Source organism: Pleurodeles waltl, chromosome 3_1 (genome assembly GCF_031143425.1).
Source record: "Pleurodeles waltl isolate 20211129_DDA chromosome 3_1, aPleWal1.hap1.20221129, whole genome shotgun sequence".
In the NCBI taxonomy this organism is placed as follows: Eukaryota; Metazoa; Chordata; class Amphibia; order Caudata; family Salamandridae; genus Pleurodeles; species Pleurodeles waltl.
The window spans coordinates 398,232,987-398,251,857 of NC_090440.1; the positions used below are offsets into that span (position 1 = coordinate 398,232,987).

The 18,871-nt window shown below is 44.6% G+C and overlaps 1 protein-coding gene across 1 annotated transcript in view; it reads left to right on the top strand.

Moving 5' to 3' along the window:
* Positions 1–18,871, top strand: part of TUBGCP4 (tubulin gamma complex component 4) — a 339,555-nt gene that overhangs the window by 23,570 nt on the left and 297,114 nt on the right. Inside the window, exons 2-4 of the mRNA XM_069222595.1 lie at positions 16,374–16,499; positions 17,120–17,242; positions 18,538–18,591. Coding sequence (XP_069078696.1) covers positions 16,374–16,499; positions 17,120–17,242; positions 18,538–18,591 — 303 coding nt within the window. The remainder of the gene's footprint in view (positions 1–16,373; positions 16,500–17,119; positions 17,243–18,537; positions 18,592–18,871) is intronic.

The window sequence follows — 18,871 nt, forward strand, 5'->3', positions numbered from 1 at the left end:
TGGGTGTAGGTTGCCACAGCGTGGAGAACCTGACCCCTGTCGTCGTGTAGTCTGGCTAGCCTCTCTGTGTCCCTGCCCCTTTGATTGAGGTCGGTGTCATGATGGAGCGGGCCTTCTTTCTCTGGGCCCGGGGGTAAGAGTCCTCCCCCTTCGTTTTCTCTCCCGGTATCTTGTGAACAGTCTGGATTGGTAGAGTCCACAGGCTGATGTGGAAAAGAGTCAAGGAAAAGGCTCAGTTCGTCTGGGTTATAAAAGTCTTTAGATATACTGTTATTGGTGACCCACATTCTGGTGGGGTCGAAGAGGCCGAATTTCATCCCCAGTTGGCGAAGTCGAGGTCTTAGAGCTAGGAAGGCTTTTCTTCGTTCGTGGGCGTCCTTGGAGTAATCAGCCGTTATTTGGATGTCATGTTGTCCTATCCGGAAAGGGCCCTGTTTACGCACCGTTTGTAATATCTGTCGGGCATTGTTGTGGCGTAATAGACAAGCGATTATCGGTCTGGGTCTTAAAGATGTATCAGAACGTTTCAGGCCTACTCTGTGTGCTCTTTGGAATTCCAGCGGTGGGTCGAAGTCCAGGGAGGTTAGTTTGGGGAGAACGGAACCCAGGAAGGCCTGCATGTCTGTACCTTCTTCATGCTCCGGGATTCCCAGTAGGCCATTGTTATCTCTTCGGCTCCTATCCTCTAGGTCTGTAAGTTTATTCCTAAGATAAAGGAGGTCTTGGTCTCTGTCTCAATAAGTGGTCATCTGCGTTTCTAATGAGCCCATGCGGTGTTTCAAGCCTGTCACCCTGGTTTGAAAACCTGCAATGTATGATCTCATAGATTTGGTTTCCAGGGTCAGTGAAGACAGAGAAGCGTCCATTCCCTCTATTCAGCGGCTGACAGCGGTGATCTCCTGTAGTATTTTTTCCATGGTTATGGATTGTTCCTTATCAGACATTGCGGTGGATTGTGTTGGGGAGGGTGGTGAGTGAGGTCCTGTTATCGTAGATGTTGGGCGCCTGTGATGAAGAGCTTTGGAAAATAATAATTGTCGTACCGACTTACCAGTGGGTTTCTGGTTTGTTTTGCTGCCGGGCATCGCCTCGTCTGTCTGCGTGTGTTGTCCAGCTGATTCCAGAGTTTTCCTCGGAGTCTGGAGAAAGCAGTGTTACGCAGTCAGCCGGCTCTTGTCTTGTTCTGACTTTTGATATTCTCTTTTTTTTTTTTTTCCCTTCTCTTTTTCCCCTCCTCTCTTTTTTTTGTTTTGGGGGGATTTTAGGGTTTAGGTGGTAATTTATTTGATCCTTTTTCTGTTTCCCGGATGATTTTGGGGGGGGGGGAATTTTTGGGTTTCTTTCTTTCTTTCTTTCTTTCTTTCTTTCTTTCTTTCTTTCTTTCTTTCTTTCTTTCTTTCTTTCTTCTCCTGTTTTGTTTTTCTTCCCCCTTCCCCCCCTTTCGCCTCTCCTCTCCTCCCCTTCTTTATTTAACTTAGTTCTTAGCTCTCTTCTTCCCCTTTTCTGTTTGCTCTTTCTTCCTCCTTCCTTTTATTTTTCCCTTACTCCCCTTCTTCTCTTGTTTCCGTGTCTTTATTCCTTTCTATTGTTTACTGTCCTGGTTCGCCCCTCCTCGCCTCCTCACCTCGTTCCCCTCGCCGCTCCGCAGCACTGTCTTCTTTTCTCTCCCAGGCCAAATAGAGGATAAATGCTCACTGCCTCGCTTTGGAAATCGGATGCGAAGGACTGTGCCTGCGACTCCAGTCTCTGTAATGGTAGGGAGGCCGGCTCCTCTCTCGGCTCGAGAGTGCAGCTCCTCCCCGGCAGTTGGGCCTACCTCGATATTGTGCACCCTAGATCCCCTGGTGCTCCGGAGCGTGTCCCCACTCGAGATCAAAGGTCCTGGGCTTTGGAAGGCTCCTCAGGGTCTTCCGGACTGGGTTCCTCCGTCCCTAAGAGAGCCGGTTTTCTGGTCGGGAGACGCGGCTCCGCCCTCACTGTAGTCCATTTTTCCCCCTTTCCCTCCGAGGCGCGCTGCCGGCCAGTAGGGTCTCGGCGGTCGGTTGTTGAGGTTCGGACGGAAGCTCGAGGTTGTGGGAGGGTTTCGACGTGTGTCAAGGCGATTTTTCGGCCTCCACAGGGCCCCCGCCGCCTCCTCGGGGCCACTGCGGCGCGGAGCTCGGGACTTAGGCGGCCATCTTCTTTCGTGGCCCGGCCACCCCCCACGCCACAATACTTCTGTGCCAAAATGTCCATGGCACTTACCTCAAAAATTAAAAAGATACAAAATTACTTTAAGGAGAACATGCTCAACCCCACACCAATGCATACTCCAAACAACTTTGAAAAAAACAAAAACAATCTTCCATCATTACATACTTTCAACACCCTCTCAGAAAAAAAAAATCCTCAACAACACCATTGCAATCCAAGCGTCGGGATCGCCTTCTGACTCAGAAAACATGTAAATACATGCTATGCACAGCCTGATCCGGGGAGGCAGATTCATGCTTTTCAGTAAGTCCCTAGAACCAGGTTTACGTTGGACCACTCTTGAAACAGAAAACCCTCAACCCACCAAACCCAGCAACCTACAAGCCTAGATAAATTGAGTTGTTCTTAGTAAAAATATTTGGAAGAGAAGATAATGACATGGCGCCTTATTACAACTTTGGAGGACGGTGTGACGGATATAGCACCTACCGTATTACGAGTCCATTATATCCTATGGAACTCATAATACGGTAGGTGGTATATCCGTCACATTTGGGACGGATTAACGCCATCCTCCAAAGTTGTAATAAGGCCCTTAATGTCAGTCCAACAGTCCAGCTTCAGACCAGGCAGAGGCACAAGTCAACCATCATATCCATTATCGGTCTGGGTCTTAAAGATGTATCAGAACGTTTCGGGCCTACTCTGTGTGCTCTTTGGAATTCCAGCGGTGGGTCGAAGTCCAGGGAGGTTAGTTTGGGGAGAACGGAACCCAGGAAGGCCTGCATGTCTGTACCTTCTTCATGCTCCGGGATTCCCAGTAGGCCATTATTATCTCTTCGGCTCCTATCCTCTAGGTCTGTAAGTTTACTCCTAAGATAAAGGAGGTCTTGGTCTCTGTCTCAATAAGTGGTCATCTGCGTTTCTAATGAGCCCATGCGGTGTTTCAAGCCTGTCACCCTGGTTTGAAAACCTGCAATGTCTGATCTCATAGATTTGGTTTCCAGGGTCAGTGAAAACAGAGAAGCGTCCATTCCCTCTATTCAGCGGCTGACAGCGGTGATCTCCTGTAGTATTTTTTCCATGGTTATGGATTGTTCCTTGTCACACATTGCGGTGGATTGTGTTGGGGAGGGTGGTGAGTGAGGTCCTGTTATCGTAGATGTTGGGCGCCTGTGATGAAGAGCTTTGGAAAATAATAATTGTAATGAATGTGTTTGTGCCTCAAGCACATGGATGATTGATAACCATCTAAATCTCAACACTGCAAAGGTAGGGATCACGAACTGCAGACAATAACAGAAGTACCGGCCTAATGACATATGGTCCAAGGAACTCAATGCTCCTCCAATAAAATCAAGAGATATCAGAAACCTAAGGATAACCACGCATTCAGTCTTATGCATGATACTACCTGTTAATGTCACAAAATGAAAACACTGTGTCGCATCTTGCCTTCTCTTGGATAGTAACTGAAACTGCAAGAAATCCTTTACAATGCCACATTATGAATCTGTGGCAAGAGGATTGTGTGGCACTAAGGCAAGATGTGTGTATCCATGTGTATAAGATGTTCTAACTTGTATGTTTGATTCCGTGTTCCAAATAAGGGCAAGTGCTCTAAGGAAATTGCAGTGAGCTCAGCTTTCATTACCAACAGTGGTTCCAGTATGAAAAAAAAGAATACACGTTTGTAAATTACAAGCTTAAGTATGCCAATAGCCTTTACCTTTGTGCACCCCATTTATATTTATTTATATTCAAAATACAAGTCATCCAAGATGCTGATGCAAGATTTTCTTCTCTGTGTTCACCCAAGAGAACACACAGCACAAGTCCTGTGATCACTCCACTAATGGCCTACGTCTCTAACATTGTTTTCCAAACTGTCAGTCGAACAATGATTTTTGATGGATCAGGAATGTCTGAGCAATAAATAAAGAATCCTTTAAATTCTGTGTTTATCTTGTCACATATGCCTTGCTTTATTTGCAAAGGTCAAACATCAGGCTATGCCTTCTGAGAAGTTGCAGCTTATTCTTTTAACATGGGATTGGTGTTTTCTTCTGCTCACTGCAAAGTGAAAGGAGTTTTTAAAGTGAACTATGTGGCAATCTTAGGATGTCTTTTTTTTGTTTTTGTTTTGCAGCACACACAATGTAAATATCAGTAAACAAACTATATCCATTCAACAAATAAAGCAAAAATGAAGTATACATGTTTTTGTAATTCTGAAATGTGCTGGGAACAGAGATTTTAATAGGATCAAAACAAATGATGCACAAATGATAAATTTTCACTCAAACCCCATTTCCACACATAATCATTTGAGTGCTTTATTCTGTATAATCTAATCAGTAAAACTGTATGTCTGTGCAAAGTTAGTGGTAATTTCAGTAGAAAATGTGCTTTCTGTGAATGACAGTGTGCTACCACACGATGGTTTAATTGCATCCAAAAATCACCCCTCCTCATGTCCATTAAGGTTAGGTGGATCACGCAAGTTTGTGCAATATTTTAGGCATTCTGCATAGTTCACAGAGCTTCTCAAGGAAGAGGACCACTATACCTACAAGTTAAATTCAAGCAATACAAGCCAAATGGGACATTGCGCTTACACCATTTTTTATCATACCACCTTGTCATAAGAAATCCATCGAAGGCACTGCTTTTTCAGTATATGCTGACAAGCTCTGGAACTCGCTACCAGGCAATATTGAAGCATCAAGGAACGTAAACTCTTCAGAAGACAGTTGAAAACATGACAATATCCAAGATAACTACATCATCCCCACATCCCTGGGATAGAACCTGGAAAGACAACTGCACCTTTAAGTTCAATCTTCAGCTTACATTCCACATATATATATATCATTTCAGGCCCACACTAATAGCAATAACAACCGCTAACTGTAACTTACCATCCGACACACACATAAAGCATATCTGCTATCGGGCTGGCTTGACCATCACCAGTACTGGACCAGCCAATAAACCAGCCATGTCCAACAGAAGAGGCTTTGGATTAACTGAAGAGATCTGTCATATACTGCTGGTCAATCAGAGGACTTTAATCTAGTCCACCACTGCAGGGCCCTAATACCTTACAATGACACTCAAATATTGCATGATAGTAACAAGCCCAGTCAGCAGATCCCTCCAGTTTTTTTTTCTGTCTTAAGCCATGCCAGCTCAGGCCAAAACTTTGAGAAAAATTTAGGGTTGGACAACCCACTGCAGTAACAAGCTAAGAAGGCTATGATCTTAAAAATAACACAAAGAAACAGCAGAACTGCCCGGAGTTGCTAACTGACTGAAAACCATAAACACTGTGTCTGTCTCGTACCTCACCATCAACTGCACTGCTAAGCTCTGCATACCAAAGCACGATATCCTCGTATCAGTACGCAGAGAGTCCGTCTCTCCCCTTTCCGCTCCAAAGCCACCAACCTCATCTGCGGCGTCCCCCAAGGATCCTCCCTCAGCCCTACGTTGTTCAACGTCTACATGGCCCCCCTCGCTCAACTGGCCCGCCAACATCATCTCAGCATCATCTCCTACGCCGACGACACCCAGCTCGTCCTCTCCCTGACCAAAGACCCGCTCACCGCCAAAACAAACCTCCACGAGGGACTAAAATCCATCGCCGATTGGATGAACAACAGTCGCCTGAAACTCAACTCCGACAAGACGGAAGTCCTCATCCTCGGGCGCACTCCCTCGGCCTGGAACGACTCATGGTGGCCCTCCGTCCTCGGACCCCCGCCCACCCCTGCCAGCCACGCAAGAAACCTCGGCTTCATCCTGGACTCCGCCCTCACCATGTCCAAACAGGTCAGCGCCGTCTCCTCCTCCTGTTTCAACACCCTTCGAATGCTCCGCAGAATCTTCAAGTGGATTCCAACAGAAACCAGAAAGACGGTGACCCAGGCCCTCGTCAGCAGCAGACTTGACTACGGCAACGCACTCTACACAGGCATCCCAACCAAAGACATCAAACGACTCCAACGTATCCAAAATGCCTCCGCCCGACTGATCCTCGACATACCCCGCCGAAGTCACATCTCCCCTCACCTAAAGGAACTCCACTGGCTCCCGGTAGACAAGAGGATCACCTTTAAACTCCTGACCCACGCTCACAAGGCACTTCACAACACCGGACCCTCCTACCTCAACACCAGACTTAACTTCTACACTCCAACACGTCAACTCTGATCCGCCAACCTCGCCCTCGCCATCGTACCCCGAATCCAGCGCAAGACATCCGGCGGCAGATCCTTCTCCTTCCTCGCCGCCAAGACCTGGAACTCTCTCCCCACATCTCTTCGCCAGACCCAGGACCTCCTCGCATTCAGAAGGCTCCTCAAGACCTGGCTCTTCGACCGCTAAATCAGCAGCGCTCCCCCCCCCCCCAGCACCTCGAAACCCTGACGGGTACATAGCGCGCTTTATAAATACTATGATTGATTGATTGATTGAATCACAAGCGATATGGAAACACTTCCCACATAAGATCATAAACCAAGACAACACCCTTCCAGCCACACATCGTACATGATGTTGCTCGCTGCCAATGTAGACAAGACCTTCAGTGACCCAAATAGGGGTTTTAAGCGCTATATAAATGCTGCAGTACAGTACAATTGGAATAGTGTTTCGTTTCCCAATGGCTTTTCAGTATAAGATGCCAGATTTCAGGGGTGTTTAATACCTCTTGCCCCAGAGATAATGGATGAGTCAATGATAGCAATTTTGCATGTTTATTTGCATGTCACCCATTTCCAATTCAGCACAAACACTTTAGTTGGTAGTTTACAATGCCACTGTATGGATCTGTGGCAAGAGGATTGTGTACTACAAAGGAAGATGTGTATCCATATATGTAACTTGTTCTAACTTGTATTTATGATTCCGTATTCCAGATAAGGGCAAGTGCTCTAAGGAAATGGCAGTGAGCTCAGCTTGCATTATGAACAGTGGTTCCAGTGTGAAAAAGAATACATCTTCCTAAAATTTAAGAGTTTGAGGCTACCTATAACACTCTCTGATTCTACAAATACATGCAGAAGCAGGAAAGCAAGAGCTGTGACTGGCTTCAAAATCAAATGATCACAAAAATGCGTGACTTAGAAAAATACTTTTTCCACCTATTGTGCAACTTTAAATACCATTTCTCCTAGACATCATTTTTGTAAAATGTGTTTGCATGCCAGTAGTCCAAAAAGGACTAAATGGAGAATCTGTTTAAGATCATTATAGCACAGTGAAAATAAATTAGGAGCCTAATTCTAAAAGAAAGTTTAAAAAGTGCACTTTCAGGTATGTCCTAACTAGTGCAAATGTACGGTGTTCATGAATTCAAGGCTTATGCGTTAATAGTGGAGTGCAGCTTGAGTCCGGTGGCACGGTGAGCACATTATCCATATCTGAATATATTGTTGCAATAAACTCCGTCGATACAATAGATAAACAAAGTGATTATAGGAATACTTGAATTAATTTTAGCCACTGGTAATCTCACAGAGACTGGTTTAGGCTGGACTGTTCCCACCAGACCTGGGCCAAGACAGATAAGCATACCACTGATTTCTATCTAGAGCAACTCAGTTGTGAAATATAATTAAGTCCCCTTACCACAAAACAAGAAAAAGGAAAGTGACCAAAAACGGGATTTTGTTGCATCTGGAGAGATAAATTGATGATAAAGAGCTGTAAAACTACGCAGCAGATCTGCATCTTGCAATTACGCCACTTATTAGAGGTCCAAATGGCGAGCTGAGAAGAACAGATGAACACTGGCCCCAGTTACCGTCGGTCATCAGATCGATAAGAGCAAAATATTTCTAAAAAAAGCTGTTGTGGTGTCCATGTCTGTAAAAACAGGTTTGGTATTCAACTTTGGTTTTGAGTGTAGAAAAGTGACAAATAGTAGCTTGTACATTCAGGTCTCCCAGTTCCTTCTTATACCCTGAAGTTGAACTTATGTGGTTGAGTTGTAGTTATAACGAAAAAAGGTGGAATTTCTGCCCCCTGCTGTCTTACATCGCTTCTCCTGCTCACCACTTCAAGCAGCACCTCCCCCTTGTCTGTGCTATCGAGCACTGTAATGATAGTCACCAAGGTTTTAGCTCATGTACTCTGACTTCTGGTGTGCAATTCATAGATATCATGCACAGTGGGACTCATCAGCAAGTCAGCAGACAGAATCCACCTGCCCATGAAAACTCGGAGGGTACTCCTTATGCCATATGCGGAATATCCAAGCCTCCAACATTGGAATCCTGTGACACATCACTCAGGCCAACTACTTGATTCTCTATAACAAATGATGCACGGACTTCTTTAATTAATCTGAGCCTTAATATCGACGGATGATCACTCGGTCTACATTTCTGTCAATTTTCATAGATTCTATGGTATAGATGGACACACTTACCTTTTATTTATCGGGGTGCAGCACCCCTAAGCTATTATGATTTTGTGTTGAAATGGCAATAAAATATACTGAAACAGAAAGCAAAGAATGAAATTCTGCCGCTATGGAAAAATAGAAATATTTGGCAAGGGAAATTGGAGATGCAGTGTGGCGCGGAAAGGTAGATTGGATGTGGTTGGTGGTTCTGTTTGTATTCAATAAGTGTGGGTCTCCAAAGGGCAAACCTGAATAAATTCGATTTTTTTTTTTTTACCTTAAATGCTGTAAAAAATAGTCTACACACAATCTAAAATTACACTAAGTAATGTACCATATGTCACCTGAAATAGATTTGTGCTGGATTTCGAAATAATTTTCCTTGGAACCCAGAAAATTGGGGGTCGAGGTGTGGCAGAGGGAAGGGGTGGAGTCACAAGAAGTGGAGCTTGAAAAGCAGATCCAGTCCACTTATAATTGTTTTTTAAATTTGTTGCAGAGAAATTAGCAATAAGGGCATGTGACAGTAAATCTATTCTAGTGTATTTAATTGGTCACAAAGAGGCTGCATTTTAAAATATCCTTCATGGGTAAGACACATGCTGCAGAGATCTTTGTATGCCTAACAATTTTGAGGAGATTAGAATACTGGTACGAGAATTCTAGTGGTTAACACAGTTCTCGGAGATATACAATTGTAGAAAAGTATCAGTGGTGTATAAATCGCACACCTCCTGTTGACAAAAGTAAATGTGGGTAATATAAATAAAGAACACAGCTGTGATCTTCTGATATTGCAGAGTGGTCACAAACCATCGTATTTATGATTTTGTCTTTCCATTTCTTTGCAGACTTAAAATCTTTACTGTGAACCATTCCTTAAAAAAAATAAAAAATCTGTCACTGCTTTTTGTATTATTGTGTACACTATAATCTTTTTGTGACCTTCACACCTACCAGGCTTCCTTTGACTTTGGACATCTTTTTGCACAATGGTGATAGGTTTTTCACTTTCCTTATTTCACTTTCGATTGAATACTTTGCATTACGATGTTTGGTTATCCACGAACTCTTTGAATTGTTTGCTAAACGTGGGTGTAGTATTTGCTCTGTGTTTTTCACTTGTGGCAACTTCCTCTTCATATGAACACAGGTGGAGCCTTTTTCCCGTTCTTTTACCTTTTTCCATCTATATTTTCCACTTCATTGCCTTTGAAACTTGAATTTACATTGCCATTATCCCTATATATAATTTGTGATTATTATATGTACATTTACAGCCTTGAAAAATTCAAGGATGGTGACGTAACGTGTTGGCTGTTGTGATTACGTATGCAATTTGGAGCACGGAATCTTCAACATTTCAATAAACCCGCTTGACTTGGATCTATGCTCTACGAATCCTTACTTTATGGACTTCTAATTCCTTTTGGACTGCTATTAGAGTGTTTCGGTATCCCTTAGCATTTAACGTTTGTGGAGAGTTAAGAGTTTGTCCAGTTACTGTTTTGAATCCTAAAGCTGCATAGGGGGTAATGTGCCTGCGGCAAAGCACTTTGTGTAACATGCAAATCACAGATTTGTATTTTATGTAGATAGGTAAGTTGGCTACTGCATTTGGCAATGGGATCATTAGGGTCGAGCCGCCTACTGCATGCGTCTCGCTTGCTAAACTCTGTTGTGTACAGTAAAGGGCTTGGAGCTCGCCTTTCACTTTTCATTTGTTCGCTTGCATGGCACTCTTCTTTACAGCCTTGTAATTCATCACTGCAGGCGCAACATCATTTCCAGTTTTCTGTGTGGAGCAGGGACAAACCGCTGATTCAACTTAATTATTGGCCACCCACTGCTCCCAACGTGAATGAGGTTCTAATTTGTTCTTTTTGACTTTTAGTGCGAAATGTGCCCAGCAGAACAAGCAAAATTGCAAGGTTTTATTTTTCATAGCTAACTTTCTTTTATTTTGCCAAGGCGTCTTTTCTCACTTTGCACTCATGCTTTCTTTTGTTTTTGTTTGTGGGTGCTGTTCTTAAAAGATGGTGATTATCTTGTTCTAAATATTGCAGAGCGACATTGTTTCTTTATTATGTATAATTTCTGAAATGATGTTTTAACACATAATCGTGCAGTATGCACCAATCCACCCCCTCCAATTCGCCCTACTACAATCCCCCCAATCCACTCCAACCCACCCTACTACAATCCTCCCAGCCCCCAATCTAATCTGCCACATCCCAGTTTGCCCCACCCCAATCCAAAACAATCTGCCCCACTTCAATCTACCCCACTCCCATTCAAAACAATATGTCCTATTCCAATCTAAAACAGTATGCCACACTCTAGCCTGCCCCACTTTAATCCAAAACGTTCTGCATCACTCCAATCTGCCCCACTCCAATCTGTCTGCTCCAATCCAAAACAATCTGTCCAACTCAAATCCACCCCACTCCATTCTGCTCCACTCCAAAACAATCTGCTGCACTTCATTCTGCCTCACTCCAATCCAAAACCATCTGTCCCACTCTAATCTGCCTCATTCCAATCCGCCCCATTCAACCCAAAACAATATTGATCAACCAATAATTGTTTATATAGCTCAGTTTATCACCCGTGGGGTCTCAAGGCGCTAGCTGGGGGACGTGGGTCAGTCGAAGAGCTAGGTCTTGAAGTCCTTCCTGAACTGAGCCAGTGAAGAGGACTTGCTGAGGTGGAGCGGCATCGTGTTCCAGATCTTCGTGGTGAGGTAGGAGAAGGATCTTACTCCCTCTATTTTCTTCTGGATCCTGGTTATGGTGGCGAGGGCCAGTTGAGCAGAGCAGAGTTGCCTGGAGGTAGTGTAGAATGAAAGGCGGTGGTTGAGGTAGGCAGGTCCGATATTCTGGAGGGCCTTGTACTCGTCCGTCAGGAGTTTGAAGGTGATGTGTTTGTTAACGGGGAGCCAGTGTAGGTCTCTAAGGTGGGAGGAGATGTGGCTGTGGCGGGGAATGTCCAGCATTAGTCTGGCCAGGGAGTTCTGTATTCTCTGGAGTCTTGATTGGAGTTTCTTGTTGATTCTGGCATAGAGTGCATTGCCGTAGTCTAGTTTACTGCTGACGAGTGCCTGGGTGACTGTTCTTTTTGCGTCCATGGGGATTCAGTTGAAGATCATCCGGAGCAGACGAAGAATGTGGAAGGATGAGACGGTGTTGACATTGTGGGCCATGGACAGTGATGAGACGAGGAAAATGCTGAGGTTCCGTGCATGGTCACTCGGAGATTGGACAGTTCCAAGGGCACTAGGCCATGAGGAGCTCATCCAGGCGGTAGTGGAGAGGCCAAAGATGAGGATCTCCATCTTGTCTGAGTTGAACTTGAGGCAGCTGTCCCTCATCCAGTTGGCGACTGCCTTCATTCCATTGTGAAAGTTCTTTTTGGCTGTTGGTGGTTCGTCACTGAGGGAGAGAATGAGTTGTATCATTCGCGTATGAGACGATGTTGAGCCTGTGGTGTCTGACAGTCTCGGTCTCCTGGGACATGTAGACATTGAAATGGTTGGTACTCAGGGATGTGCCATGGGCAACTCTGCTTCTGGTTTCCGTCAGCTTTGAGGTGAAAGGTGGGAGCCTGACTCCAGAGCTTTGCCGCAGATGCTGGCTTTGTGTAGTCTTGTGCACAAGGTGGTGTGGGAAATGATGTTGAAGGTGGCGGAGAGGTCAAGGGGGATGTGGAAAGCTGTTTCGCTGTGGACCAGTAGGGTGCAGATATCATCTGTAGCTGCTAGGAGTGCAGTTTCAGTTCTGTGGTTGCCCCTGATTCCTGATTGGGAGGGGTTGAGGATGTGGTTGGCTTCGATTAAGTCGGTGAGCTGTGTGTTGATCGCTTTTTCAGTTACTCTGACTGGAAAAGGTAACAGTGAGATTGGCCTGTAGTTTTTCAGTAGAAGGTTTATCTCCATCTGTTTCCAGGTGTCCGGTAAAGTGGCGATCTCGATGGAGCGGTTAATGGTACAGCATAGTTCAGGTGCGATGATGGTGCAGCTTTATTCAAGATGTGGTGGGGCATGAGTCGGAGGTTCCCCAGAGTAGTCAGAGTTCGTGATCTTCAGGGTGAGGATGGTCCAGTGCTTTATGATCAATTGTTGATTGGCGTCTCTATTGGTGCTCGTGGGTGGGGTGAGGCGGCATTTGCTTGCAAATCCTTTATAGATGTCCTGAATTTTCTCGTGGAAGAAGGTGGCAAGGCTGTCGCAGAGGTCTTGGGAGGGTGGGATGTCCGCGCTGGGTTTTGTGACTTCCTTGACTATGGTGAAAAGTTATTGCTGTTGTGAGCGTTGGTGTTTATTCGCTCCTGAATGGCTGATTTTCTAGATGATTTAATAAATCGGTGGAGTGATGAATGCTTTGTGGTCTGTTGAGCTCTTACTGCTTTTCCACGTTCATCCCACTCTAATCCAATCCAATGCAATCCACCCCACTCCAATCCCCTTCAATACAATTTGCCCCCTCTAATCTGCCCCAGTCCAATCCATTTTAGTCTGCCACACATTAACCCACTCAAACCTGCCCCACTCCTAACTGCCTTACTCCAATCCCAAATAACACTTGAGTCCAAAACATTCTGGCCCACTCCCAATTCACCTCACTCCAGTCCACCCCACTTCATCCCAGTTCACCCCACTCCAATCCAGCCCAGTCCAGTGTATCCTATTCCAGTCCAAAACACCCCACTCCAATCCAAACCACCTCACCCCACCCCACTCCACTCCAGGCCAATCCACCTGCCCACCACACACCATTCCAATCCATCCCACTCAGTCTGATTCACCCCACTCCAATCCAACCCACTCAGTCCGAACCACCCCACTCTAATCCAAGCCACTCCAGTCCATCAAACCTCATTTCAATCCAATCCACCCTGCTTCTATACAACCCACCCCACTCCAATCCAACCAGTCCACCCTTCCACGTCACTCAACTCAAGTCCACTGCTACCCAGTCACCTCATTTAGACCAGCCTACCCACACCACCCCAATCCATCCAGCTCCAATACAATCCACTTTAATCCAACCTACTCCAGTTGAATCCACCCTACTCCAAACCACCTTAATCTAACCTACTCCAATCAATCCACCCCATACCAATCCACTCTAATCTACCCCAGTCCAATCCAATCCACCCTACTCCAGTCTACCCCAATCCAATCCACTCCCCTTTACCCAATCTACCACACTCAATCCAATCCACCCCAGTCAGTCCAATCAACCCTATTCCAATCCACTCCAATCTTATCAAACCCACTCCAGCCCACCCCACACCACCCAATCCAATCCACTCATCCCACACCAATCCACCTCATCCAGTTCACTCCACCCCATTTCAGTACACTCCATTCCACCCCAATTCAGTTCTACTGTACTCCAATTAATCCACCGCACCCCAGTTCAGTCAACCGCACTCCAATCCAATCCATCCAGCCTACCCCAATCAATCAATCCACCCAGTGCAATCCAAGCCACCCCACTTCAGTCCTCCCCACCACAGTTCAGTCTACCCCACCCAATCCAGTCCATCCACCACACCCTAATCCACCTCATCTCAATGCAGTTGACTCTGCTCCAGTCCACCCCGCTCCAATCCACCCCACTGCAATTCAATCCGTCCCACTGCAGCCTACCAATTCCCAGTCCAATCCACCCCACTTCAATCTACCTCACTCCAATCCCATGCACCCCACTCTCCCAATCCAATCCGCCCCACCTCATTCCAGTCCACCCCGCTCCAATCCACCCCACTGCAATTCAATCCGTCCCACTGCAGCCTACCATTTCCCAGTCCAATCCACCCCACTTCAATCTACCTCACTCCAATCCCATGCACTCCACTCCACCCCATTCCACTCCACCCCACTCACTTGAATCCAACCCACTCACTCAATCCACCCAACTCACTCCAATCCACTCCACCCCACTCTCCCAGTCCTATCCGCCCCACCCTCCCAATCCAATCCGCCCCACCTCATTTCAGTTCACACCACTCCAATCCAATCTACTGAGCCCACCCACTCCAATCCACCCCCTCCAATACAATCCACTCCACCTCACTCCAGTCCAATGAATCCAATCAACCCCACTCCAATCCCCCCACTCTAGTCCAATCAAATCCACCCCACTGAATCCACCCACTCTACCCCACTGTCTGCAAATGAACCACAGACTCCCCACTATTCAACTCTTGACACTCCATTCCCCCCCTTCTCCACTCTACAAAATGCCAACAAATCCACTCTGACATCATACTCCCCTACTCCACTCTGAAACACCACTACATTTTAGTCACACTGGTGTACAACATGGCAAAATACATTACAAAAACCAATAGCTCTTGTATAGGTGAGACCTATTGGCTTTGTCAATGCTTGTTTTGTTACCTTCCAATTCATAAGTTGCAATACTTTTAATAAAGCAGAGTGATCTATTTACCGACATTCAAACTGTATGTCATGGATTTAGAGCCTTATTTTTTCCCTGCTCAATCTGCTGTTAATCTAAGATTGCAAAGAAGGGTTCCTTTGGGAAGTAATGAATCATTTTTAATACAGACAGCCACAATCACTGTATTACGTATTATAGCCTGACCTTGTGTTTATCTCTATCATTTACCCTTAACATTTAATGTCTGGAAGTATGGTTGAAATATTATCCCTACAATTTAAAATCCTAATTGTTTCGTGTCTCATTTCATGGACATTGATTTACACTGTTGTATGATTTATTATGGCACTGTGTGGGATATAAAGCACTCTGCTACACAACACTGGGATGCGGAGCGCTATGAAAGCGTTAAATAAAAAAGGCCTGTCTTTTAAATAATTATTTGTGAAATTACCCCTACACAGACAAATTTTGCATTTCTACAATGCTTGCACATCTCTTACATAGGGGGATGAATAGAGTAAAAAACCTGAACCCAAGTCATAGTTTCCCTTAAGTTCTTGTAAAGTAATACGCTGTGTGCGTTTGTTTCCTTGTCATGTAGCCATTAAGCAGGCTGCGATGGCTCCCAGCCAAGATAATAACAAAAGAAGGGCTGATATACCTGTTAAAACAGGACTGTTTTTTAAGGTTCAGTAAGAAGTAAGAATAAGAAAGCCCCCTAGGTGCCTGTAGGTTGCCAGTCAGTACGGAATGCAGGCATCGTGAGGGCACTGCTGAATTGTGTCCCCATGTCTGAAAATGATACCAGAATAAATTCATTATGTTTTCCAGAAATAGCTGCGTGAACCCGGTTCCCCCTACTTACCACACCTATGGGATACAACATATTTATGGATTTCTAGTCGGAAATACCAACTTGTTTTCTAAACATGAGCCATTTTCTTTACCCTTTTATTATGTGGGTCAAGTTTTGATACTGTTCCTTGTGGGAACAGTCCAGCCCGAACTGCCAGGCCGGATCCCCCCTGGACAGAAACAAGCCTCCTTGGACCGGTTTTAGGGTATCACCCTTCATCATCCAGGCTAGCTTGAATCCCGTGGCATAGGAGCACGGGACCCACGTCTCGGCATATGTATAGTTGTGGAATTGTGCAGATGCGATATGTTTTCATTTGGTGTGTGTTCTAGAATGTTGGAATGTGACTTGGTCAGTTTGGATCTTGCTTTCCTGGCTGCAGGTCCTATGTCGAAATAAACGATCTTTCCTGGAAAGTCACCCAGTCTTCTGTTCCTGTTATTTCCGGACCATACAACTCCTTCCTTTTTTATTAGACCCTGTGTGTTTTTTGCCCAAGGTATCTCAGGAACTGCCCTTTCTCCATCCCAGCGAGACAAGCGTGTTGAATCGACTCTGTCGCCTTGGAACAGACTACATACGTTTCACAGAGTTCATTGAGCAGTACACCGGCCATGTGCAGCAGGTATGAGTTTCCTGGAAAAGTGTAAAATACAGTAGAAATTGGACCTGGTAGTACTGTTTGAAAAACAAATGTACAGGGCTTTTTTTTAATAAGTAAACCTGTCCAATGTATTTATTTCTGTCTCATGTTTTGTACAGGACGTGACTTTAAAACTTCTCCGTGTGCATTCAAATTAAAATACACATCAGACTCCCAATTCGCAAGTAAAGGCCACTGCGAGTCTGTCAAAAGTGAAAGTTTCAGTTATGATATAAGCAATTTTGTTGAAGTGATTTCCTTCTTTAGAGAAAAACATAAAGCATTGCCTCTGGTGATGTTTTTGCATAAATACACGTCAACCTAGTCCGTGTTAAAAGTTGAACACAGCTCGCTTTATTCTTCTCACTGTCAACCTGACCGCTGACAAATCTGATTTACCATCTTTTCTGATGATTGCCGCTCAACTGAAGTAGGGAATATGCTGTTTGTACGCGACTAATCCCTCATAATTTGAGATTAATTCAAGGCAGCTCACATTTGATTTCAAGAGGAGGTTACCATCCACTCTGTCTTGGTCACAGTTTTCTTTGGTCTCTTGGAAGACTCCACCCAGAGAATAAATTATGTTATCTTTCTTTCAGGATCATCACCCATCCCAGCCAGGGCAATGTGGGTTGCATGGGATGTACCTGAGGGCTTTCTGTACGGGACTTGATTCTTTGCTTCAGCCATACCGACAGTGTCTTCTTGACCTAGAGCAAGAGGTAAGAAACTTGACTGCTCTAATCTACTCACAGCCCTTCTAGGATAAAGAACTCCCTTTCTCTCTCTATTGTTCATCTATTGCCATATACAGTGTAAATTAAGAGGATTTCCTGCATTCCTAATACAGAGGAATGATGTCAAAGTACAGCAAATAAGTGAATCTCTCCATCCATGTCAGGGAAAAAAATATACGAATGATACGATTACTCCATCTTCTATTATTTTATTATATATTGCTCCACAAGATTCACCTCGGAGTGCGGCCTCTACAACACAGCGGTCCTGGTCGGGCTCTGAGTCGCCCAAAACAAGGCATAATGCTGAAACGCGTTGGAGTTGTTTTGTTTTGCTGCTAAATAAATTAGAGACCTTTTGTACGGAGGTGTCCTGGTTTCCCTTGGAATTCAAAGAGTGTGTTTGTATATATATATATGTGTGTGTGTGTATATATATATATATTCTTGCAATGCTGTATCTTGCCTTTTGGCTTGGCCGAGATCCTGCTACCCATCATTCTGTAGTCCTTTAAACTCATCATTGTGGTGAAGCGCAAGAGACCCAGGTCCATATCAGATGCAGGGTAAACCTGAGCTCTGTCCCAGAGTGTAATACTTAAAGGAACGACATAGTAGCTTTCATCTCACGTTCAACCCAATGGGATTATTGTATAATTTTCCAGTTACGTCTTTGCAGAGCTGATTTGGTATTCCTTTTATTTTGAAATGCTTGGAGAGGATATTAAGCCCCTGTGCTGAGGTCTAAAGTTTAGCTTTGAAGGTTGGCTTTACATATATTAAGGCTGCAGAATCTTTAGTCCACCACCAGACAGACCCGCCTCTTTTTCTCACTCTTTTGGATTCCTTTTCAGCCCTGGTTTCTCACTTTGCCACTGTTTTTTTGTCTTTATCCTTATTTCCCCATTTTGTGTTTTTCTCAAAGTATGTTGAAAAATAAGTTCCGGTCCTCCAACAAAAGTGCAGTTAGGCCCCCTCCTGCAACCTCTGGCTCAAATTAAGCACCCCATAGACCTATTTTCTGGCTTGGAGGGGTAAGTAATACGGTTTTCAATCTGGGTTGGGAATATGGCTGTAACATTATTTCCATGGTGTATGGTATTATTTAAGTTCCTAATTTTTAACTTGGTATATGATATCTGTTTAACTAATATAAAGAAAAGGATTTTGGGGCCTGTAGCAGAAGAGGTTTTCAGCCAAAGCACCTTTTGATTCCAGACATTTGAGCTTTGATGCAAAGGGCTGTCTGATTTAACTGTTTCATTATGTTTTTTTTATAGTTCCTGGCAGATCCTCACCTCTCCATCTCACATGTCAACTATTCCCTTGATCAGGTCTGTGTTCTCTTTTAAGATCTCTGTTTTACTGTAATTGTCTGGTAGAGTGATGTACTTTGAAGCTGATTAAATATTTAACTATCAATATGATTTGGGTAGAGCCTAGTAGTAAATGTTGAAATAAACTATGAAACTAAGTAATATACAAAGAACCGTCAAATGGGAGCCATGTACTTGAAGTCCTGGTGCTTTTCAGGTCGAAGCCTGCCAGACAGCGCAGCTCTGTAGTTTGCTGTTGACTTCTTGTGGGCATTCTGAAAGTTTCCCTGGGAAGGCA